The 25,574-nt window shown below is 43.1% G+C and overlaps 1 protein-coding gene across 2 annotated transcripts in view; it reads left to right on the top strand.

Annotated features, from left to right (window-relative positions):
• Positions 1–5,143: 5,143 nt before the first annotated feature.
• Positions 5,144–25,574, top strand: part of igsf21a (immunoglobin superfamily, member 21a) — a 166,459-nt gene continuing 146,028 nt past the window's right edge. For both annotated transcript variants that reach the window (XM_061785727.1, XM_061785726.1), the window contains exon 1: positions 5,144–5,600. In XM_061785727.1, coding sequence (XP_061641711.1) covers positions 5,543–5,600 — 58 coding nt within the window. In that variant the 5' untranslated portion in view covers positions 5,144–5,542. The remainder of the gene's footprint in view (positions 5,601–25,574) is intronic.

The raw sequence follows: 25,574 nt of genomic DNA, 5'->3' as shown, positions 1-25,574 counted from the left end.
GTGCCTCAGCAGTCCGGCAACAAGTACATGGCGACCAAAAGGACAAGTTGTGCCCCGTGCCATTTCCTCTGACCAAAAGTAAAAAAGCCACCAGCTATTTAAAGTGTATTGATTTGTGCTCATGGTGGAGGAGGAAGTACACGGCCACAGCGTTACCCCAGAAAATTGCTGTTGACACTACCCGACAGGGATGTGAACCAAGTTCACGTGAGCCACTAAACCAATTAGTAGTCACGGCGAAGGGGAGGGCGGGTCACGCGGGAGTCGTTTTCTTGTTCTTTCCGGTTGGTGCCAGTACACCCGTGCATCATATACCCATTCGAGTCATGTTGACTCCAGTGAGATTCACTTTCTTCTTGACAAGCTTCCAAAAGGGAGCGTATAAAGCCACCAGTCATTACCAGCAAGAAAACAGCATTTAGTGGGAGTTCACTCACAGTTGAAGGTCTCTTTGAGTCACTCCCGTGCCAATCAATACAATTTTATTACCTTGCTATATTGACTCGTCTTTGCTAAGAATGGAAATCCCATGGCTTTATTCAAGTGCATTCAAACTTTTGGATGCGGAAATTGGATTCTGCAGGTGGGTGGGCACCTCAATAACGCATTACCTGGACTTTTCTCCGGGCCTTGGTTCACAGCTTGGTGTATTGTGCTATGAAATGTCCAGTCTTTTGAAAACCATTGAACAACCTCATCATGACAACATATGTACTGTACATTTAAAAGCAATCGTGTAGAAATTAATTCCAACAGAGCAAAGACTGGGAGTATGGTATATGGGCATTCAAAAAGATTTCTTGCATCAGTGAATTGCAATATGATATGAATATTCCCATACATATGAATATTTTAACCTTATTAGAATCAGAATCAGAATAAGAATCATCTTTAGTTTGCCAAGCATGTCCAAAAAACACACAAGGAATTTATTTGTCTCCTGTAGTTGGAGCCACTCTTGTACGACGACAGTCAATTTTGAGACATAAAGACATTGAGAAAACTTTTTTTTGAATATATATATTTTTTTGGACAATTGTACAAAAAGATGCTGAGTCCACTAGCACTTAGAGCAGTTTGAATGACTAATATAGCAATAGTCCGGTGCAATGACCATTGTGCAAAGGAATGTATGCAGTTGAAAGTGAATAGTAGCGCGATAATCTGGGACAATGTCGATTGTGCAAATGTTGCAGATACTCCTCAGTCAGTGTGCAAGTGGTGCAGATGCTACTCTGGCATGAGTGGCCAGTATTGGTCAACAACAGATATGTAAATAGTAAAGCGTGGCGAGACTACTACAGTGGGTGCATGAGTAATATATAATTGGCCCGAAAGAAATGTGACAACAAACTCAAGACAAAAAATAAATCAGCATCATATTTAAGATGCAAGAACATGTGAAGAACATCAACACCACCTGTGGGTCAGAGCTAACACTTTTTTAATTCAAATGCCAGAGCAGGGCATGATAAATTAAAGTTACTTATTATTATACCAAATGCAGCCCTATGGGGGGCACAAGCCAGTGCAAACTGGAGGCCGGTCCCAAGCCCGGATAAATGCAGAGGGTTGCGTCAGGAAGGGCATCCGGCTTAAGACTTTGCCAAACAAATATGAGCGTTCATCCAAAGAATTCCATACCGGATCGGTCGTGGCCCGGGCTAACGACGTCCGCCACCGGCGCCGTCAACCTGCAGGGCGCTGTTGGAAATTTAGCTACTGTGGGTCAAAGTCGAAGGAGAGGTGGAAAACGGGTTCTTTGGCAGAAAGAGAAGAGGAACACACAGAGCCTAGAACTGAATGTGGGGACTTCAAATGTTGGGACTATGAAAATCTCGGGAGTTGGTTGACATGGTGATTAGGAGAAAGGTTGATATTTTGTGTGGCAGTAAGGCTCGAAGTTTAGGGGCAGGGTTTAAAGTATTTTACCATGGTGTAGATGGGAAGAGAAATGGAGTCGGGGTTATTTTAAAAGAAGAGTTGGCTAAGAATGTCTTGGAGGTGAAAAGAGTATCAGATCGAGTGATGAGGCTGAAATTTGAACTTGAGGGTGTTATGTATAGTGTGATTAGTGGCTATGCCCCACAGGTAGGATGTGACCTAGAGGTGAAAGAGAAATTCTGGAAGGAGCTAGACGAAGTCGTTCTGAGCATCCCAGACAGAGAGAGAGTCGTGATTGGTGCAGATTGTAGTGGACATGTTGGTGAAGGAAATAGAGGTGATGAAGAAGTGATGGGTAAGTACGGTATCCAGGAAAGGAACTTGGAGGGACAAATGGTGGTAGACTTTGCAAAAAGGATGCAAATGGCTGTAGTGAACACTTTTTTCCAGAAGAGACAGGAACATAGGGTGATCTACAAGAGCGGAGGCAGAAGCTTTTCGGTTTTGAATGCCAACCCAAGTGGAACAAAATATTGTCACTGATTCTTCTTCCAGCTGATGAAAACAAAACGCTCCTATGGTACCAAAATTGAGGAGGTGCAGTCGTACAGCTACGCTAACTTCCTGTGGGACCTCACTGCAATCAGTGTAGTCATCCATACATCCATCCATTTTCAACGCCGCTTAACCTTAAGCGGACTACACCCTGAACTGGTCACCAGTCAGTCGCAGGGCACATAGAGACACGGACAACCATTGGCACTCACATTCACACCTGACGGTGCGAACTGAACCCCCGCTGCCCGCACCACAGTCAGGCGAGTGTACCACTACACCATCCAGTGTAGTCACTTGTTTGCAAATGGAAAGCAGATTTTGTGAGCTTTGTCTTCATTCCAAATTAAAAACAATAAAAAAAAAACAGTGCAGTGGTATATGCAAACAAACTCTGCCAAGGTACAGAGAGAGAACACCATCTGAGCTTCAGAGCGTAACCTTTTGGAATTAAAATGCGCAAAGCAAGTTTAACAAAAATAATGTCGCTGATGCTTCATCCAGTTAATGAAGAAAAATGCTCCCAAGGTAGCAAAATTGAGGGACTGCAGTTGTACCGATGCGCTAACTGATTGTGAGCTTTATCTTCTTTCCAAATAAAAACAAAACAATGCAATTGTAGCTCTTCCAGCTGTGAAAACAAATACTCCCAAGCTACCAAAATTGAGTCAATGCGCTAAGTTCTTGTGGAACTGAACTCTAATTAGTGCGGTAGAGTTTTGTTGTTTTGATTCGAAATTCCAATTGTCTGGCAGCCAATTTAGGCAGCAGGGCTTGATTTAAATGCGCTACGTTCCGCCACATTTGAATTCTTGCTACGACATGACATGCTGCAAATTGATTTTATTCATTGGGTCATTTGACTCTTCGCGCCTGGAGGGGCGTGGCCTCTGCCGGGAGCGACACAGCCGGAAGCGACCGCCGTGTGACTGATTGGTCATGTACGCAAATGTTCATATCTTTTTCTCAGGAATTCTGTTTTCAGGGCAGGTGACATTTTGCTAACAGACTCTCCGGCGTGAGCGGCATTCACACGTAAAGTTTCGCCATGCGGCCTTTCACGCTGGGTTGCGCTGCTCTACTCTCCGCAAATAATATATTGCGGTATCACCAAGACGACGAAGGGATAGCTCGTGATGAAGATTAGTTTTGAGCTTTGATAGCACTCATGCATCTACTGCATGAGTTAAATCAATAAATAATATCCTCTAATTAACATCTTAAACGATTATGCATGCATGAGTCTGAACTGGGATGGAGCTGGAACGGATGGCTTCTCAACATAATATATGATTTTCAATATATTTTTGTCCACAGCGGACGCCGTGAACTGCTGCTATCTGGAGTTCAAGCAGAATGTCCCGAAAGGAAAACGAAACCTGCAAAATGTGTGTGACGAAAGCAACTCTCGCGAGACTTTAGCTAAGTCCTGTTACTTTCATTGAATTGTACTAAAGTATAACTACAGAAAAATATGGCTGTTTTTTTTTTTTTTTTTTGTGAGAAACCGTGTAGTGTAATAAAATGCTGAAAAACAATGAAACAAATAAGTATTGGTGTATTTATATTGGTATCCATTATTTTTTTTTTTTTTCAATTGACATATTTTCCTAACTCATCTCATCAATCTGATATTATGTGTAGCAAATGTACTCTAGACAAAATGTACCAAAGGAAAATTAGAATGACATATTTTAATAATGACCTACTGTTGCAGTTTTTCAAAAAAAGTGCCGTTTTGGCCGGTTGAATTTGATTGTCAAAGTAAACATCCAAGTAAGTGAAGAGGGGTTATTTGCGCAACCGACTTCTGCATTCGGCAAAACCGCTCGAAGCGCTTCCTTCTGGCTCGAGTAAATGGCGGGAGGAGACCGGGACAAAAGCATCGACAATGGCTTTTGTTTTACACAAGAGGTCTTCAACAGCCATCAAAGACGAAAATATCCGATGTTTTTGGCTTCATTCGTGTTTACGTATACCCTATCATATTTGTATAAATCAATGATATTTAACTTTTGTTGGAAGACATCAGCCATAAAGAAAACAATTTCGGCTTCAAACCATCATGTCATCAACCAATAGTTATGCTCGTTATCACGGCACACGCAGGAAGTTTACTTACCGGTTCTTCAGGTTCGGTTACGTGACGTGTCGTATATAGCGCATAACAAAAAAACAACCCCATAACTTTGCCGAAGGAAAGTTTGCTGACGTCATGCTAACACTGTACACACAATGCAAAACGCCATAGACGGTCACGGGCTAACGAATAGCATTCAGCCAAGAAAAGAATATAACAGGAGAGTTTCAGTACAAAAAAATACTCAAGTCCATTTTTACACTAAAGTGAGTAAATACTTTGCACCTTTGTCCGATACCAAACTACTTTTGAAAAGGCAGAATTATTGTCGCATTGAAATGTTGTGGCCGATATTTATTGCGTGTACGTTTGCATATCTACATTCAAATGTTGAGTTGTTGTTGTTGTTGTTGTTTGTGTGTGCGCCTGTTGTTTCGATGGACAGAATTAGAGAGGTTCCAATCCGGGCTGGGGGATTAAACGCGAACGCAACTGTGTGGAATAAAAGAGAAATGACTTGTGCGTCTGTGTGAAGAGGAGGAGCGGGATGAAGAGGAGGAGGAGGAGGAGGGTTGGGATGAGAGAGATGGAGGCAAGGGGAGAGAGAGAGAGAGAGAGAGAGAGCGGCTCCTCCATCCGAACCTCTCCGTGTGTTGTCTCACTGCTGCGCGGCTCGGCTCGCCTCAGCCGTCTTTTGTTTGACGCTTGCTCGCGGTGGACCACAACCAGCCTCAACAGCCTTCTTCTTTTTTTTTTTTTTTTTTTAAGCCCCCTTTTTCCATCTTTTTTGACCCCTCCTCTCCATCCCTCGTGCACGCTCGCATCCGCGCGCAACTCGTGCGCCCGTCCTCGCATCCGCCCGCCCGCACTCGGTTTGCACTCGCAATCACGATGACCACTAGTTCGGGGGCACCTGGCAGCCGCGTACCTCTGGAACGGTGGGCACCGCACAGCCGCGTCGTCCCGGGGAGCATGTAAACGCCAGACGAGTTTGGGATTTTAACGCGAAAAAGGGGGGCAACGATGAGCATCTTCTCGCTGTGCTTGCTCCTGTGCGCGGTTCTGCTGGATTTAGCTGCGGGTAAGTGTCAGCACCCCACCCCTCCAACACGCACGCGCACGCTTGCAAAGAGCTCGACTGGGCATGAGTTGGAGTGGTGTTTCAGTCCAGGGGAGGGGTTGGAGGTCAACTTTTCCGGACCCAGCCCCTCTGCACAAATCTTGCAGCATCACCATATGCAAAAAAAAAATAATTAAAAAATGAATGTGCATGGTGATCAACAGCAGTGTGGCGCTATGCACCGCTCTCCCTCATGACACCTTTCACCATCATGCATCCATGTCCACAAAGCAAAATATCAATGCCTTTGCGTTATGACTCATGGATGATAGAAATCATTTGGGTTGTCTTTTTTTTTTTTTTTTTTTTTTTTTTTTGTCACTGAGGCTTTTCATGCTAGTTCAACGATCACGTTTAAATCAATCCATTGGACTTGAGTGGTCAAGATAATGTTGTAAATACAAGATAAGGTGTGTTGTATGCGGTGTTTGATTGTATGCTAATCACACTTCGCATTCACTCTCGCCTGCTTCGCCGGTAAACTTTTATTATTGTCAGGACGGCCGCAACAATAACGCTCCTCAATGCTGCGTATTCCGTGACATGATGCAATGGAGTCTTCTGACCTTTGCTGTCGTTAAAGCTCCGGTTGTTTAAGTGACAGCGAAAGCACAGTGGGCTCGGACTATAAAAAGGTTTTTGGGGGGATTTATTAGCTTTTTCCGAGCTGATTCCCGTCCAGCTGTAGGCGAGAGATGAAACAAAAGCGGACGGGTTTCAGCTTCTCGGTGGCCATTCTTGTCTTTCCCCGAGGTGTCACTCACAGCACACACACGTCGGCTTTTAATGTCCGTGGCACTGCGTTGTTTTGCGTGGCGCGGCGTCGTGCGGCATGTTTAATTGACCGCTCGTGCACTTGAGGATTTCTGTGTGCCTGTGAAGCATGTCGAAGAGTCACTCTTCCAGAAGCAGGCCGCCTATATGCTCAGTTACATTTTTAATGTTTCCCCAGCAGTGATTCTTTTTGTTTTGTTTTTAAACATGTGCTATATGCATGTGCTCTTCGACTATGAGTGCATAGCGGGCAGTGTTGTCTTTTTTTTTCCCCCCAAGACACTGAATGTAAAGCAAAAGATATCACTACATCCAGTGACTCTTCACAGGGGAGAAATTTTTACTACCATCTCCCCTAAACGGCAAACAAATGAAAAAAGTTCCCTATTTTTGTGAAAAAAAAGTTGTAATTTTACGATGGATACATGTTTGGGGAGAAAAAAGTTGCAATGCTATGAGGTCTTTTTTTTTTCCCAATGAAAGTAAATTATTTACAAGAGCAAAGATGTAGATTGTCAGGTTCAAAAGTCAGAATCATTCAAGAATAGATATATTTTTTCCCAAGATAATCGTAATATTCTGATATTCAAGTCAAAGTTAAACGAGGGAGGAAATAATATTAATAAGTGAGTTTCAAAATGACAACTCTATTCTTGTAAGACACGCCTGACTATATATTCTTGAAAAAAATGACTTCATTCCTTTAGTATGCTTTTTGTTGGAAAGAACCCGAACCAAAACTAAACTCCAAGACAACCACTTCCTTGCTAAAAAAAAAGCGGCGGGTGGAGGTGATGGAACTAGCCAAGCATGTCCCCAGACCTAAACCCTTTTGAGCATCTGTGGGGAGGGTGGAGCTTCCATCTTAGAGCAGTGGAAGAAGATTCCTTGGCAACCTGTAAAGTTCTGCTGAACTCCATGCCCAAGAGGGTCGAGGCAGTGTTGGAAAATAATGGTGGGCACACAAAATTTGGACACTTTGGCTCCATCCATCCATCCATCCATCCATCCATCCATTTTCTTTACCGCTGACCTTCACTCAGGTCGCGGGCTGCTGGAGCCTATCCCAGCTATCTTCGGGCGGGAGGCGGGGTACACCCTGAACCGGTAGCCAGCCAATCGCAGGGCACATAGAAACAAACAACCGTTCGCGCTCACATTCACACCTACGGGCAATTTAGAGTCCTCAATCAACCTACCATGCATGTTTTCGGGACGTGGGAGGAAATCGGAATGCCCGGAGAAAACCCACGCAGGCACGGGGAGAACATGCAAACTCCACACAGGCGGGGCCGGGATTTGAACCCCGGTCCCCAGAACTGTGAGGCAGATGTGCTAACCAGTCGCACACCGTGCCGGCTGCTTTGGCTCCAATGTAGACATTTTCCCTTCAGGGTGTACACACTTTTGTTGCCAGCGATTTAGACACTGACTGTGTGTTGAGTTATTATGAGCGGACATTACATTTACACGGTTATACAAGCTGTCGGCTATTTGAGAAGCACTGCTTTCGTGTGTTTCACTGGGGGGGGGGGGGCTGCTTTAGCCCAATTGACTTTTGCAGCACGAGCAAAAGTAGGCGTCATGATGAGGATTGATCTCAGCCCTTCCGCTGTAGGTCAAATGTTCATTAAGAGGAATCAAATCCCATTCAGCAAGCGGTTGACAGATGGAACAAATTAGCTGTGATGGGCTTATTTTCAAATGTCTTTCGACTTGTTCGGTTGCCCGGCGGGATTCTGAGCAAGTTGAAGACACGAGGGCACAAGTTGCAATTAATTACGAGTCTTTGGTGACGAGACACACCAAAACATGTTGGTGCGCCAACCTTGTGTGTAAGTTACATATTGTCTTCTGAAGAAGTGACGAAGACATTTGGATCAAGGGTGTAATATCTTCATCAAGAAGTGTCCAGTTTCCTCCGTTTAACTTTTGTGCTTTTATTGCTCAATATAGAGCTGCAGGGAATGTCTTAAAAAAAAAAAACATAAAATAACGAACTGCTTGATTTTTGTGCTTTTTTTATTTTTATTTGTATTTTTTTATTTGGGTGCGAGCCTTGGATTCTAGCCTTAGAAATGAGCTTTAATTAGACCGGATGAACTGCTCATTTGCTTCAGTTTGGAATTCCCTAAACTGACTGATAAATGATTAACTCGATTGAATCGCTCATGGGATGGTAGAATCCCTCTCTGAATGTTCTGAACTCCTGGTTCCCTCTCAGTGTCGTACTGAGCATAAAGTTATCAGAATAATGCTGTCCTGAGGAATTGTTCCAAATGGTGAATGATGCAGTGCCGCCTGAGGGATCGGAGGTCACGGGCATTCAATGTTGGTTTTCGGCCTTTCCGCTTACATGCGGTGATTTCTCCCCATTCTCTGAACCTTTTGATGATATTATGGACCGTAGATGATGAATTCCCTAAATTCCTTGCAATTGTACGTTGAGGAACATTGTCCTTAAACTGCTGGACTATTGTCTCACACACTTGTTCACAAAGAGGAGAACCTCGCCCCATCTTTGCTTGTGAATGACTGAGCAATTCAGGGAAGCTCCTTTTCTAGCCAATCATGGCACTCACCTGTTCCCAATGAGCCTGTTCACCTGCGGGATGTTCCAAACAGGTGTTTGATGAGCATTCCTCAACTTTCTCAGTCTTGTTTGCCACCTCTCCCAGCTTTTTTTGGAACGTGTTGCAGCTATAAGATTCTAAGTTCATGATTATTTGCAAAAAACAATCAAGTTGATCAGTTTGAACATTAAATATCTTGTCTTTGTAGTGTATTCAATGAAATATAGGTTGAACATGATTTGCAAATCATTGTATTCTGTTTTTATTCTGCTCCCAAAACGAGTCAAGCCTACACTATCTGCTTTCTCGCTGGATGAACTGCTTTTCCCAGAGTTCTGTCACCTTTTATCTGTTACTCAAATCGCCCACGTTTGGTACAGAGTGTGGGGAGATTCCAGATGTTACCTCGAGAACATCGACCCTGATCTCAAAAACGTTAGGGAAGTGTGTGTGTGTGTGTGTCGACACATTTGTAAACTCGTGCAAAGGGTGAAAACTGTTGCTGAAGCGTGATTTAATGTCGCTCGAGCAGTGCTTAAACCAATCGTTAAAGATAAATCTAACAACCTGATGTAGAGTATCAATCGCAAGCATTTGTTGAGAAAAGTCTGACGCTTGTGGGTCCTCGACTTGATTGTTTTCCATGTTTCCCAGCTACAGTACTTCCCAAATTTGACATTGTTATTGAGGATGCAAGGTATGGTTGGCTTGGGTGATCGCTTTGGCCTTCCAGACTCGTTTCAGACCTTGCTTTACCAAATGAAGGCTCTATTAGATGAGGTGTCAAGCTCGGATCCTGAAACTGAACCTCATAAAGGTCTCCGGTGACCAGCCACGTGCATTGGATCTGGAGACAACTTGACTCGTGCTTGCCATAGCGGTTAGAAGCGGTTTGACTTTAGGAGGCTTTAAGAGTAGAGGCCATGCCTTAATGTTAAATTTAATGGAGGATGTGTGTGCTACACACCAAAGTGTGGTTGTGGCCTCACAATACACATTTAATGAAATGGTAGCTCGTACCTGTACATTCATTCATCTGTGAAACTTTGCTGACATGCCTGTAATGACTTAATTCCTAATTGGAACGTTCGCTGTACAAAGAAAGCATTCGATTTGAAACACCCAAGATTGGGAGAGTGTATCCAAACCCCTGATAAATAAATCATCTGCGGGGAAAACAAAAATAAATCTGGCACACACAACGGTTTGCCTTGAAGATGGATAGATGCGAGGAGCCACGCCGGCCGATTTAACGGCCGCTGGATCTCTTTGGGCTGTGATGGGAGCGTCGCACCGTGACTGTCTGCTGCTGACACACTGACAAGATAGCAGCTGACGGAAAGGGCTTGTGGTGGTGATGCTGCTATCTAGCAAAGCACCTCCAGGATTCGCTTCAGTGCTCTTCAGATCATTTCAGCGTGGCGCTTTCGGGTGTAGTGGCCTCGCCCACGGACTTGAGCCAGACTGTAGCATTTACGGCTAAATGCTAAAAAGATTGCAGACTGATGGGCAGAGGAGTTGGCTGGGTAGTCGTCTGACAGTGACACACAGAAAAACACTTTATGACTTTAGATTTATATAAGGTAAGGCAACATGTGGATCATTACGCAAGGTTATTTTGCACTCCCTGTTCCATTTGTCTTCAAACCATTGTAGATTTATGATCAGGACGTGGCTAGATGTTTCGTATAAAAATTGAAATTTACCAGCGCAGGCTGCTACATGATCAGTTGATCTATGTGAGGGCTGTCAAACTCATTTTTATTGCGGGCCTCATTGTAGTTACGATTTCTCTCAGAGGGTCATTATGATTAGAAAACCATATAAATGTTTCATTGCCTCCTCATATTATTGCATAGACCCAACAAATTGATGGATAACTAGTTTTGAAATCAGAATTCAATGATTATAGTTTGTTGAGTTATTGTTCAAGTTACTGGAAAAGACGGGTTTGGTAACCAAAAAGTGCTTGAAATGTTGGTGCAGATTTGAGCAAGAATCATGCAAGTTGCATCTGATTTGCTGTCGACGGCCGCATAAAATGACGTGGCGGGCCGGATTTGGCCCCTGGGCCTTGAGTTTGACACCTGTGATGTATGTAGCTGTTTAGATTTGGTGAAGCAGCATCGATGTTTCCTTTTCTTTGGCTTTGATTGTTTTCCTGAACTGAAAGCTCGCATGACATCCTGCCGGCGGTTTGAACTCTGAACATTTGAGCGACTTTAGAGACACATTCTTACCGAAAATGTATGTTGGTATAACCAGAATAAAATTGCGTTTTTAACACCAGTAATGCGGTGCCAATACTGTCCGACCTTTTAATGCTGCGTGGCAGCACTCTTAAGTTGTAATAAAAATGATATCCAATGCAAAAGCCTTTAGGGATCAAGCGCAGTTACACAGGACAAAATTGGTACAATATATTTTTTGTCTTCATTTTTGCCAATAACTAATTACCAGACTCCCGCAGAGTATTTTTGATCCACATTGCGCAATCCAGTTCGAGTGGACTGGGTATCCCGCACATCTCGACGAAGCCCATTAGTCCTTTTACTCTATTATGCATTCTACTGCGAGCTCTAATGCGACACTCTTAACGCTGTGGCTGTGCGGTTTGGAGAAATATATAACATTTAACCTTGTAATAGGCAGCGATTTAATCAGAGAATAAAGGAGTCGGCATGCAGCAACTTAAAAGCACTCCATGGTTGACCCGAATTGACTAAAAAGTAATAGAGCATCGTGCTATACAGAGTTCAATGTTAAGGGAGGGGAGGGGGGGGGGGGGGGGGGGGGGAAATCCCTTTTCCTGATTCCGGCCTCTCCTTCAAATGAAGGATTGATTTTTGCCTATGCTCACCTTTTCCAACAAACTCTTTCGTGGCGCGAACGTCGACTTAATGTTATGAAAGCAGCGCATGAAAACTTGAAACAGGTTGGCGACCCAGAAAGCAAGGCTTTTGTTGAGGGGCTGCCGTCAGCTTTGTGCGCTTTCGCTGGCGTGCTAATAGCCTCCGGTGAAAGGCCCAAATCTTCTCAAAAGGTCTGTCTTTGTTGCCTGGCGACATGCGGTCTCGTGCACGAATTGAGGGCATTCGTCGCTTCATAATACGACCGTTGGAGGCTTTTTCTCGAACTTCTTCAAGTGAAGCCCACCTGTGCAGAAGAAGAAAAATGTGTGGGCTTGTTTTGAGCGAGGAAGGGATTAGCTCGGATCCTACAGATTTGATTGGCTTGCTCTTGAGTAGGGAAAAAAAGCAAAAGTGATTCCAAGCGGCCCATTCGAACCCACTTCACGGCTAAAGCTTCGTACGTTTGGCTAGTGAGAGGACTCAAGTTCGGTACACCACCTCTAGCGCGCTTGGAAGAGGTGGGCAATGGCTTCACGCCATTGGTTATTCATCCATTTTCCATTTTCCGAGCCGCTTCTCCTCACTAGGGTCGCGGGCGTGCTGGAGCCTATCCCAGCTGTCATCGGGCAGGAGGCGGGGTACACCCTGAACTGGTTGCCAGCCAATCGCAGGGCACATCGAAACAAACAACCATTCGCACTCACAGTCATGCCTACGGGCAATTTAGAGTCTCCAATTAATGCATGTTTTTGGGATGTGGGAGGAAACCGGAGTGCCCGGAGAAAACCCACGCAGGCACGGGGAGAACATGCAAACTCCACACTTGGTTATTCATTATAATTATAATTATAATCACTCCCTCGCACAGCAGAAATAAACAGAATGACATGCGTTTGGCAATTAAAATTTGAATTGCTAGAGCAATTCCCCTCATAATCGGCTAAGGCTAATGCTTGTACTCAAAATTTTAATAATGCGAACGCTAATTAAACATAACTACCATGTATACCTTTGAAAGCCATAAGAATCTTAATGTTACGATAATAAATTCATATTTTGTTAAAGAAAAAATATTGTAATGTTATGAGAATAAAGAAATACAGTAAAAGTTGTACATTTTACAAGAACTGAGACATAGTTTGTTGGGGTAAAAAAGTTGCAGTCTCTTTAGAATAATATTTCACTTTTCCAAGATAGTCATAATATTATGATATGAAAGTCAAGTTGATTAAGAGAAGAAAGTCCCATTTATATCAGGGAATTCAAGAAATACAACCTCCTCTCATAATATTACACCTTTTCTTATGGAAAAGATGTCTTTGTTTAAAGAAAAAACAAAAAAAGATCTATATTCTTCAAAAATACTCAAAGGATCTCATTCCTGTCCTTGGTGTATTCATGTTTTTTTCATTGGCATTCCAGTCCCATCTACACCATCTACAGGTACATATGCACTTATTTTTTTATTTTTAAAAAGAAACAATTTCTTTTTTTTTTTTCCTTTTTTTGTGGTGCCACACGCTACATGGGTCCCCAGTCCCCAGATTGAGAACCACTGCTCTCATTTTGCTGAAGAACACTGCTCTAATTACACGTTTGCTGCTATTTTTTGTGATTGTTTTTTTTTTTGGGTGGGTACGCACCGCAAAACACAGCAAGGTTTTTTAAATCGCTTCAAAGCGGAAGGCAGCGGCAAGCAGCGTGGCGTCCCCGAAAACATCTGAGACGGCGATAAGCTACGCGTTAGAAGATAACGCCGCATTAGCATACATGGCGGCTATCTGCCTTTCAGCCAAAACGTGCGAAACCCAATCATCCTGTTGACATTTGAGACACGCCAAAGTGGGAGGTTTGCACTCAGCCAGACGGCGGGAAACAATGAGGATGTTTTCAGCGACGCTCGCGTGGCATTTGCATTCAAACGGATGCGATGCCCTCATGGAGGGCCGCGGGCGGGAGGTCTCCAATATATTGTGTGCTACAATGCAAACGATAGAATGTCACCGTCTTGACAAATCTTTCCTCCCGCATGTACAAAAAAAAAAAAAGGAGCATCAAGAAAAGAAAAAGAAAAAATATGCTTGAATGGCTGAAGCACTTTTTTTTTTATTTTCTCCCAAGTGCACTCAGAATGATCAAATGAGAAATCTTGTGACGATCCGAGACAACTTGCGGCTCAGGGCAAGGGAGTTCAATCAGTGAACTAACTTGCGTTTCGCCACGCCTTCCAAGTCCTTCATTGGCAGATGCAAGGCTTCCTGGTTGATGTCTTTGCCTTGCGTGGGAGTTTGAAGCAACTCTCATTCCCTGCGCAGCGACGGAACGAGAGTCTGCCCCCTCGCGAGACTTGAAACCGCCTGGGATCTTCAGTCACACAATTTGATCGCTGACTATTTTCCCTACACGCACACAATAGACGTATAAAGTGCATTTTTTTTTTTTTAGGATCGATATTGACATCGACCTCATTAAAAACGAAACAGTCGTGGTCAAGCTTGGCCTAGCTAGCTAATCACCGCGTACATTCTCCGACAGAAAAACAAGGGTTATCTCTTTTCGCAGTTTTTTTTTTTTTTTAAACTGGACAGACTTTATTAGCCTAAAATCAAGTTTAAAAAAAAAAAAAAAAAAAGAAGGCAGGAGAACTTATCTGCAGGCGACTGTGGTGAAAAGGCAGGCTGACCCAGAAAGTACGAGGCACACTGATGAGCACTGGAGCAGCAGGAAGCAAAACGTGAGAAGAAGAAAATGACTGCAGATGAAATTAATATGGGGACACTACAGAACTTGACAGAAATTTCTAGCAGGGTGGTGAGTTTGAGCGCGGCTTTTCTGGAGGAATTGACGAGTGGCAACAGGGATCGGGTGTGCCCTGCTGCGCCTCCGTAAACGGTCGGCCACACCTCAACACTCCTGCAAAATTAACAAAACACAAGAAGACCTAAAATTGAGCAAAACTAAAGATACCAAAATCCAAGAAAAACTAACCGTTTCTCCTCAAAATAGGGGCTTGGTTCTTTGGTGAAGTAAGGCATTTATTTGGAAGGGAGTCCTTTATTTGTGCAAATGCTTGGAATCAAATACGTAACTGGCCAACACCAGCGATGTCCTTTTACTCTTGGTCACACATCGTGTATCAACACACCGTGTTTGCGTAATTTGTGCGTTCACGGTTTGTCTAAAAAAAAAAAATACATGTATTTTTTGTCTTTTTGTTGTTTTTTTTTCCCCCCTGATGAATTGCTCTGAAGTCACACTATGGCATCTCGCCTGGACACCTACGCTTGACACTCCGACCGAATCAGGGTGTTTGGTCAGCGAATCAAACTGTGCTATATTAAGTCGTAAATCAGTGATTAAAATGACATTCTCTATTTCCGCGAGCGCTTATGCAAAAGTGCTACATCATTTGACGTTTGAGCTTGCACTTGCAGTTTGTTTTACATGTGTTCAAGTTTTCACTTGCTTCATGGCTTCATTGCACATTTTGGTTCTCTTGTTTTCATTAAGTGATTACGGACGACACATCCAGCCATTAATTCAGACATCAGCTATTTCAGGGTCAATTGTACGCTGTTTGAATTGTATTTATTTCATGGTTGCATTCCCAAAATAATCATGCACCTTATTTACTGTACTATTTGATGCAAAGACTTCATGTAGACTAGCAACTAAGCCACATAATTATATCTGACAACACTTAGGGATTTATTACGTCTTCTTTCCTCGGCTCTTGAAAATTGCTTTGATACAATTTGCGATGTGATCAATATCTGGATAGGAATGCTATTTTATGCTTTAATACACAGTCACCCTGCGCGTGCTCATCTGAATTCGATCTTTAGGTTTGAATACATGATCCCGCTTCGTTCAAAGGCAGCCAGTCAACGCAGCACGGCAGCGGCTTTGGGAGAGGAGGGGAGGGATGAGGAGGAGGAGGAGGAGGAGGGATGTTAATCTGCACATTTGACGTCACTGGATAGGCTGAAATTGTGCAGAAGCGAGGATTGTGTGGCTTCTGCATGCATCTGGCAGATTATTCCCACTTTATGCATGCTGACTTCCTCCAAGTCACGGGGGAATTTATTTATTTTTAATTTTATTTTTCGCCGTGAGGACAACATCCCCGCATTGAAAATACTACTACTACTAAAAATAAAAGCCATCAATGTGTCATCACACGAGCCGGTCCCGCTGATGAGTCAGTGCACGACAGGACATTCCGGAACGTCTGCCTCCTGCGATAACATTCATCAGCAAACCTTTGATTCACCTCATGCAAATGGAGAAATAATCTGCACCAACTTGAATTCTTCAGCCATATTACGGCTGCAGATGCCAGTTAATACTTGGCTAATACAGAGGTTGTTTTGCCGCATCTTTACACAAAGCAAAGAGGATAGCATTTATTCCCGCCTAGTAAGACACTCAGTGTTCATTCAGAGCTAAAGTAAGGATTGCGGGAAACCTTCTTTACCCGGTTGTCGCGTGCAAATCGGCCGGCCGCCATCGCAATGGAACTGTTGCGTAAATAGATCTTGTGGGGGGGGGGGTCATGGCGTGATATCGGCTCCTCTTCTGACCGTAATCTCGAGCGGGAACGCCGGCGCAAAGTTGAACGCTGCTTATAGAAGCCGAGGATGTGCCGAAACTGCGGAAGAGTTCGGCACGAGTCTTTTTCTGCGCTTTTGGCTTGAAGGATGTTGGTCAAAACCAAGAGCAAGCACGTTCGCTAATTTGCAGTCATAAACCAAAAAAACATGTGCTACTTTCTATAACGCTGTAAAATGCAACAAGATGCCGCCAAAGCCCTGGTTAAAAGGAAAGTAGTAATTGGTGTCAAGGAAGTATGTAGACGTGATACATCACTCCTGTTCTAAGATCTGTGTATGCTGGGGAGGAGCCAAATTTAGCCTGGGTTGTTAGTGTAAAGTCACGGTCTTTACAGTATGTGTACTTTTCTGTAAGTAGCCACTTCCTTGGTATTGTCATTGAGGTTCATGCATTATTCACAGAGCGACTCAGTCAAAATTTCGGGGGGGGGGGGGGGGGAAGATGCTCGCTCATGATCTTAACACAATTGAAAACACATTTCGGAATATGCACCAAAATGTAATGTTTTTTTTTTTTCCTCTTGGCGTTGCCAGCCAGCACGCTACATGAATATGTTGTGCTGTTCATTGTTGTACGCGCATGTATGACAAGCATAGCGGCCCGACATGATCTCCTTTATTGCGCTAAAGGCTTTGGTAGCGCTGTGGAAAGAGCTTTATTTATTGATTGATTGATTGATTTTTTTACAGATTATTCGTCTCTATGTGCCATCGCCTTAAAGGTACATTAACATAATAACACACACGTACAGCTCTTAGCATGCATACAATGGCTTTTTTGGTAATTGCATCTCGTCCGCTGTGACTTTTAATGTGAGCCTACTAGCGATCGTCTCCATTTTTCTTCACTTTTATGCGAGTAGCTATTTCTCTCCCTGAGCACAGTCTCCGATATGAAATTGCCGTCCCTCGCGTCTGAAACGACTCGCAATTAATTTTACTGCTGCTTGAGAAGCCGTTATATTAAATACAGTATGAGCCGTGTTATCAAGGCAGACGGAGGGGCTGGGACCCGCGGGATGGTTACGGCGACCTGATATTAAGCAATTAATAAACAGTGTGGAAACATTGTGGCCGTAAAGATTCAGTCAGGTGTCGTCGGAATGAGCGGCTCGCTCTTTATGGCGCGTCGCTTTTGGACATTTTGATTTGAGAACGCCATCCTTGCGATTGGAATGGCATGGCAATGTAAGATTCCTGCCAGAATTACCAGATTTATTTCAATGTTTTTTTTTTTGTTTTTTTTTTAAGTTTAAGGTCACAAGTTGGTTCAATGTGAATTCAGGGGTCATTTGGTGTCACACTTTATGACTCATCACAGTTGACACTTGGCCATTCAATGGAAAAATGCTTGCATCACTTCTCGGAGATTTTTCTGCAATAGTGCGTGGTATAACGTCATGTTCCGCCTTTGTTGCGCTGATTAAAAGATGGAGATTAGGCTTCGAAATGGCAGATTTCAGCCTCAATTGCCTCCGGTGACGCTTTTCACGCAAAGTTTGGAAAGCTTCGCGCTTCGGCCGTTGGTGTTGTCGTTGTTGTCTTGTCTCATCCTCGTCCCCCCGATGTGGATATAAGTGCAAATCCTGTAATCTTGCCTCTCGCGTGTTGATTGTGCTCCGGGAGCGCAGAAACTCATTCATCCTGCACGTTATTAGACCTTTTCACGCAGGCCCGATTCAATCCCGTTTGCAATGAATGTGATTAACAGGTGGCGGTAACACAGAAGTCGTATCACAGGGAAAAACAAGTAGGAAGATGGAAAATGATCCATCTATTATCATGAACTGAGATGAAGCCATTTGAATGAAGTCTTGATAAAAAAAACAAAAACAAAAGGGTAACAATATTGAGACTGTCGTCCTAATAAAAGTGACAATTCTCAATAAATAGCCTTGATTTAACTTTCTTCGTTTCCACTCGCGAAACAACACAATACGCCCATCAGGCAGAGATTACATCGAAAACGGCTTTTCTCACGTTCTTGTAGGCTGAAATGTTGGCATTTTTAGGCAGACACGGATGACAGCGCACGACATGGCTGCTCTTTTAGGTCGTCTACAAGCTCCCGTAATTCCTCGTGTATAATGCGCATCCACGTTTAATACACACCCCCAAAGTTGACCTCAAAATTCTGGAAAATCCTTCTACCTATGTATAATGCATTTTTACGATGCTTAATTTTGCTTCTACCCATATGATCAAAACAGGAACTACTATCTGTATTTTGTTAGTTTTTTCAAATAATTATTCTGAAGTTAAGCACCTTATTTGAACACGTAATACTTTTTTAAATGTACTTGCTCTTATTTTGAAATTCACAGCCCTACTTTTATTTAGTAAATGAGAAAACAGACAGTTTTGCTCATATGTTTGATTACCCAGGCAGAATTTGTAAGATGGGTACAATTCTTTAAAGAAAACATGAAGGGCCAGGCGAAACAGATTTTGTTTTATTTTAATAGGATTCAAATTAAACTGTCATGCATTTCAGAAAAGCATTATCATCAAACAAAAGATAACCATAAAGAAATTAATGATGGTTGTTGTTCAGTCAAATTTTAAAAATCAATATTTCACAAATTCTGCCAGGGTATGTAAATTTAAGAGCACAACTGTACATATATGCAGTCATACGTACCCCTGTCATATTGGAATGAAAGTGTAGGCTATACCTTTTTTATAGCCTCTAGGTGGCGCTGCCATATTAGAATGAAAGTGTACACCTTTCTCATAACCTCTAGATGGCGGTGGCATATTGAAATGAACGTTTACCACTTTTTCATAACCTCTAGCTGGCGGCATACATTTATAAAATGGGAGTTTTTTTTAAATATTCCCCTGTACCCATGTATACTACGCACCATTGATATTTGACATTTTTTGGGAGGAAAAAAGGCGCATTATACATGAGAACCTACGGTAAACATGGACAGAATGTGAGGCTGCGAGTGGTCTGCTTCTTCTGACTGCCAGTTGCACGCCGTCGTTCCATACTTCATGGAAATTAAGTCACTTTGAAAGCGTTGCTTCAGGATGGCGCCACGGAGACTTTATGTGACTGCCTGGCTCCTTTTCATTGGTGAAATGGAATCAAACGTCACTTGTGGTAACGTAACTAACCCTAACGTTAGATTGGTTCAAGAGTCACGCGACAGCGCCCCAGGCGAAGTCTCTCTGAGAAACAAAAACAAATAGATTGCGCAAGAGCAATAATAGATAGATGAAAAATAACAGCGGCAAGCGGAGTAAAAGTATCATTCCCTCTTAACAGAGAAAGTCAAGTAAAAGTAAAAAGTAATTGGAATTAAAACTACTCTGACAAGAACAATTTATCCGAAAAGTTGCAATAGGTAAATGTAAGGGAGGAAATTTTGTGTGTTACTTTACTATACAGAAAGTCTGTGGGTGAACAAGAAAAAAAAAAAAAGCAATTATGAAACCGAGAGAATGAACCACTGGTGTACTGTTTTTGTTTTGTCTGCATAAATACACTAAAATGACTTTAGCAATAATATGACAAGTTTCCACGTTTGTTGTCATGTTGAGCATTTTTTGCTTCTAATACCAATGGAAGAAGTGAAAACATCCAAACTGCTTATTATATTTTATTTCGTTGACATCTTGATCAGCCTTCTTTTTATTGCAGTTTCCCACCACTTTTTATTTGTATTTTAAAAATGTTTTTAAATCAGCCGTCGAGAACTTTTGTTGCCACGATGACTCTTTTCTCTCTCACACACTCGATACGCTCGAATTTCCGGCGAGACCACTTCTCATCAGACCTCTCAGAGTCTTGGTGCCTTTCACAGCTGAAAAAAAAAAAATTAAATTTCAGCAGGAAGTCTCCTCACAGCTCACTGCCGTGTTTACGCTTTCACTTATTCTTTTTAGGCTTCTTCTGCTGCTTCCTATACTTTTTCTTCTTCCTGCAAACTTGCACCCAAGAGTGTGTAACTCCTCTTATGTGTATTGATGCAGACAGTATAACTGTAATGCATATGTAAATTTTCCATATACAGTCACTTTCTCTCCATAAGACATATTGCTTTGGTGAAAATATTGCTGGTAGAGTGCTGATCCTAAATAGACTTGAATAAAAGTACAATTCACAGTACCGAGACATTCGAAACTCTTTGGAACATTTAAAAGAAATATGCTTAGCGTTATTTTCATAGGTATAGACAGGAGAGGGTGTGCCGATTAAATGGCAACTGCTCAAAATGCGTCTTCACTCTTCTGTGGCTTTTTTTCGACGTTGTGGTCCCATTACGTGAAATGACTTCCCATCACGATGCATTTGTGTAGACATCTCTGATGATAAAGATGCACCTGTTTGGCAAAACAAGCCTTGCCTGTTAAATTGAAACTGCTTTCATTTTGTCGGTCTTGATGGATGATCCACCGCCGCCGTTTCCTCGTCTGGCCGCCGCCGTTTTCTCGTCTGGCCCCCGCCTCTGAGGCGAGATGAGCGTGTGAGAATGCCCGCATTAGAGCTCGCCACAGCTGAGAGAGCATTAAGCCGACGTTCAGCGGGATAGCGAGACCGCCGTCGTGCCACGGTAACGCCAAGAGAGAACATGCTGGCCTGGCAATGATGTTTCCCTCAGCAGCCGGTTACCCAAATTGACAAAAAGCCCGTGGTCTGGATCGTTATCTGAAATGTACAGTGAACCCCCACCTCACCTATTAGATGATTTTGGCATATTTTTGTGCTTAAATGTTCCAAGATGGTGCCAAAGCCCTTGAATAGGAATGCAGTAATTGGTGTCAAGGAAGTATGTTGAAGGGCTACACCTTGACCGTTTTAAGATCTTTGGATGTTGGGGAGGAGCTAAGCACTGTTTGAGCCATTGATTTTTAAGTGTAATTGTAAAATATAAGTTTGAAAAAAATTATTATTTGTGGTCCATTTACAGTTTAAACAATTATGAAAGGCAAAGTCAATTATTCCCGTTTTCTTCACAAATCACAACAGAGGTCGGTCCCTATTATTTACTGTACCTCAATAAGTATATACAGATGCGCCAAACTGGACCTAAAAGTATAAAGTATGATTTTTGACACTCATAACTGCGCACGCAAAAAACTCCCATTTCAATGCCAGTGCCAGTGTAATTGAGCAGAATCCTGCCCTTAGCGGAATGTTTGTGGAATGTTGCTCCCGGATTGAAAATGTATACAATCGTCGAGTGATTGTTGTCTATTCTTTCATAACTGTAAGTCTGACATTTGTAACTCATGACTGATTAGACTTTTTTCGTATGTTTATGGTTGGCGGAAAGCTCCCGTCTGATTTAATTCAAGGATGTGCAAGTCATAAGTAAGTCTCAAGTCTTAGAAAGGTTCAAGTCAAGTCATTCACTCTTGCTCATTATATATTCAAACATTAGCCATTTTGCACTCAGAACCTGCGCTTGTGTTAGTTACCTGTACTAACACATTCACATAATGGTCTCCGGATTGTCCTTTACTTTGTGGCGTTTCACGCCAAGTCGAGTTTATCATAAATTCCAGCCGAGCGAGTCTCAAGTCCTAAGACGTAAGTCCGACTCACCTGTGTAAACATCCGCTCACGTCACCCACTACGTTCCCAGTTATTGTTTTGCGAGGCGCACATTTGTTATCCTCCAGAGAGAAACCCGGTACATGACTCCGAGACGCCGCCGATAGCTATCAGCATGCTAATCTCCCAGTTGTCAGCACCGAGGCTTGCGTAATTCCGTTCCACTTTCACCATTCCATCTGAGGCTACACACGAGTTTAATCCTTTTGTCGGAACTGCACTCGTGAGGAAAGACATCAGACGACGGGAGGATTAGAATATACCGAGCTGGGGAAGGAAGACCCGCATTCCTTTTTTCTTTGATTGAGGACACAGTCTAAACAGCAAGGCCACAAACCCTCCAAGGAAGCGACATGCTAACGCTATTAACAGTCAAAGCAGCTCGCTTAGCACAAAAAGCTGTTGCCCACGCACTCTTGACTTCACTCGCTGGTTTGTGCAAAGTGGCACGCGGGGACGTTTCGCACAAACGAAAGCGAGGAAACGGCCATGAAAAGGCGGCCTGCTGTTTCGCCAGGCAACACGTCCGCTTCTCTCTCTGCACAGAGACGAATAGAAATGCAGGTCAGCTTTCTGCTTTTGCCAGGCTCAAAAATAATTTCTAGCGTGAGTGGGCTGATGTCAGAATTACAACGTGTGACCAAAAGCGTGTACTCGCCGGGCGGCTCGGCCCGTCTAAATCCCAGCGCAGATTAAAAATGGGAGAGCTGTCAAGGACTTAGAAAAGGTGCAATAATAAGTGGGTTGAATTATAAAAGAGAGCGGCAAAGCTCGGGACTTCACGTCGCTGCCAGTGAGCATTTTTAATGAATGAACGATTGTGAGGTGCCCTGGGCTCGCTATATAAATGATGAGGCTCCTCCATTGGTTCTTGTGTAACAACAACAACAACGACAAAAAAAAAAAAAAAATAATGTCAGGGCAAGTCAATGCTAATAAGCACTTGCGCTGCCCGTAAAAGCCACAAAATGACTTCATTCATCAGGTGGGGAACAGAGTCGAGAGAATTGGAATGAATACAAGAAAATAAAATGCTAGCACTCGAAAGCTACTTATTGTATTGTATTATGTTATATATTCAAAAACTTGGAAGTCGTTTTATGTTATTTGTTATATTCACTGATGGCTTTGGTAGTGATTACATACAGTATAGTAGTGGTCACATGACTATTTTAGTGATTGTAGTTTTGTTTGCATGGCTGTTGTGGTGGTCAGTGATTATTGTAAGATTGCATGACTGACATTAGCGGTAGTCACATGACTGTAGTAGTATTTGCATGGGTGTAGTAGTGACTGCATTAGTGGGCACATGGCTGTAGTAGTGACTGTGGTATTAGTCGCATGGCCGTAGTTAGTAGTGTTCACATGACCGCAGTCGTGACTGTGGTAGTGGTTGCGTGGCAGTAGTAGAGTAGTAGTAGTAGAGTAGTCCGTAGGGACTAGTAAGCGTTGCATGGTTGAGGTGTTGGTCAGTGATAATTGTAGTTTTGGTCACATGACTGTTGAAGGGACTGTTTTAATGGTCACATAGCTGCCGTAGTGGTCACATGGCTGTAGTAGTCGATTAAGGTCCATAAAGACATGCTTGGATGAGTTTGGTTTGAAGCGAGCCGTTGTCTCTTTGGATTTGACTTTGTAGTGTTTCTTTCGTCTGTGATCTTATTTCTGAATCCACAGTTGGGCGGCTCCTGTTCAGTATTTGTGAGTTCTTTCGTTCTGTAAACTTCAGTTTTCGTTTCGTATGCTTCTCTGCCACTGTGAGTACTTTATATTCTTGAATCGACTCGCTGTCAGGTTTGTAGCTCGCTGCATTTTAAATGATAATTGTTTGGTTTCCTGCGAGGTGCCTTGGACTTGAAGTGTGGAAGAAACATTGTCGAACTTTGCACAAACTCAGACCTTTTAGCTACATAAATGTCAGCAAATAAATAAAGCAAAACTGTACTCGCGTGGGCACACCCCGTAGTAGAGGAGACAATGCCGCTTTCACCAGAGTTGTGCTGTAATTCTTGATTCCTTGGGGTAATACGACCCTGGCTTACCACAGACGTTTCAGTAACACACCTGGGAACTGTTTTCATATGTGGAGAAAAATGCCATAATACTGTATGTGTCCTTTCAAAATAATATCGCCGGCACAGAAAGCGGCAGATGACAAAGCTGCGTGCTATTTTATAGTCTGAAAGGCTCGGCGTCTCCGGATTGGACTTTGTAAGTACTCGATGCCCTTTGTCAGTGAGGGCGCAACATTGAGAATACGCATTTATGAAACCGAGTGTTGGGCTGCTGTCGTTCCGACAAAAGACTTTGACGGTATTCACTGAATTTACCGTGTGTGACTTTCATTCGCTGCCATGCGCCGTTGTCCCTTTTGGACAGAGGTGACAAAAAAGGAAGGTATGTTTAAAAACAAAAGCAAAAAAAAAAAAAAAACAGCTAAAAGAGTAGCGATTCAAGTCATTTATTTAAGTAAGCAAGCAAAAAAAAAAAAAAAAAGGACTAAAATGTGTTGGAGTACAAAAATAAAAAATAATTTTTACTGTCAGTGACTCTTGAAACAGAATTTTGCAGCCTTCAACTCATTGTTTTTAATGCTCCCTGGTTCACGTTCCCCCTAATAAATGCCCAAGATCTCAGTCAAGCAATCAAAATTTCAAGCGCAGTTGACTTGACCGATCCCGATTTACGTCATTTTTTTTTTTAACATTATGTCATTGTCTGCCAAAGTAAAAAAAAAAGCAACAGGCCTATTTTGACAAAAGTAGGGCCTATTAAGAACAGAGAAACAAATCCTCAAGTAAAAATCAAACACCTGAAAAATCTACTCGGAAACCTCCCAGATCACCGCAGCTTGAAGATGGTACACTGATAGTACACTTTTAAAAATCAGGGCATGTCCTTGGTGGACATCCTCTAAGGAAACATATTCATATAAGTGACTCGGGAACATTCTGGTCTCCGTCCAATAGCTCCCCCGTTGGGCTCTTTAGCAAAGCACCATCACAGGTTTGCACCCCGCTTGTCCGAGCCTTTGAAAGGCTCCTCCATCACCGCGTGTATTTTTGCTTCGGGCAGCACTCCGACAGAATCGAGCGCTTGCCAAATGCTCAGCTGCGAAGCGTCAGCAAAAGGTAATCAATAGAGATTTACAGGCGGAACTTTTCACCGCCATCAGATGCGACATCGAGGCCCGCGCTCGATTGCACAAACGACGAGGCGCAGCTGCGGGCCTCGTGTCGTTTCGGCGAGTTCGGGAATCGTACAGAGGCGGGCGCCCGCCGAGCACCTGTGCCAGGTCAACTACAAAGGCGCTCCGCGTGCCACAAACTGTTGATGTTCTTTTAATGTACCTCAACGGAGAACGAAGCTGATTTCTGAAATGTGGGGCTTTCATTATAGATGAAAGTCAGAAATCATTTTCTCTTTTAACCCTACAACACTGACGTCGGGCGGGTTTGTTTTTGACACAAATTGCTGCTGATGAGTTTGCATGGATCCTTGAGTTTGGGTTACTTTGGTCCCATTTTTACAGAACGATTTGAAAATTCTGTCCCCTA

The sequence above is a fragment of the Phyllopteryx taeniolatus genome, chromosome 9, assembly GCF_024500385.1.
Source record: "Phyllopteryx taeniolatus isolate TA_2022b chromosome 9, UOR_Ptae_1.2, whole genome shotgun sequence".
Classification (NCBI taxonomy): Eukaryota; Metazoa; Chordata; class Actinopteri; order Syngnathiformes; family Syngnathidae; genus Phyllopteryx; species Phyllopteryx taeniolatus.
Note: the sequence above shows the minus strand (reverse complement) of the source record. Positions and strands in the feature narration are given on the sequence as shown.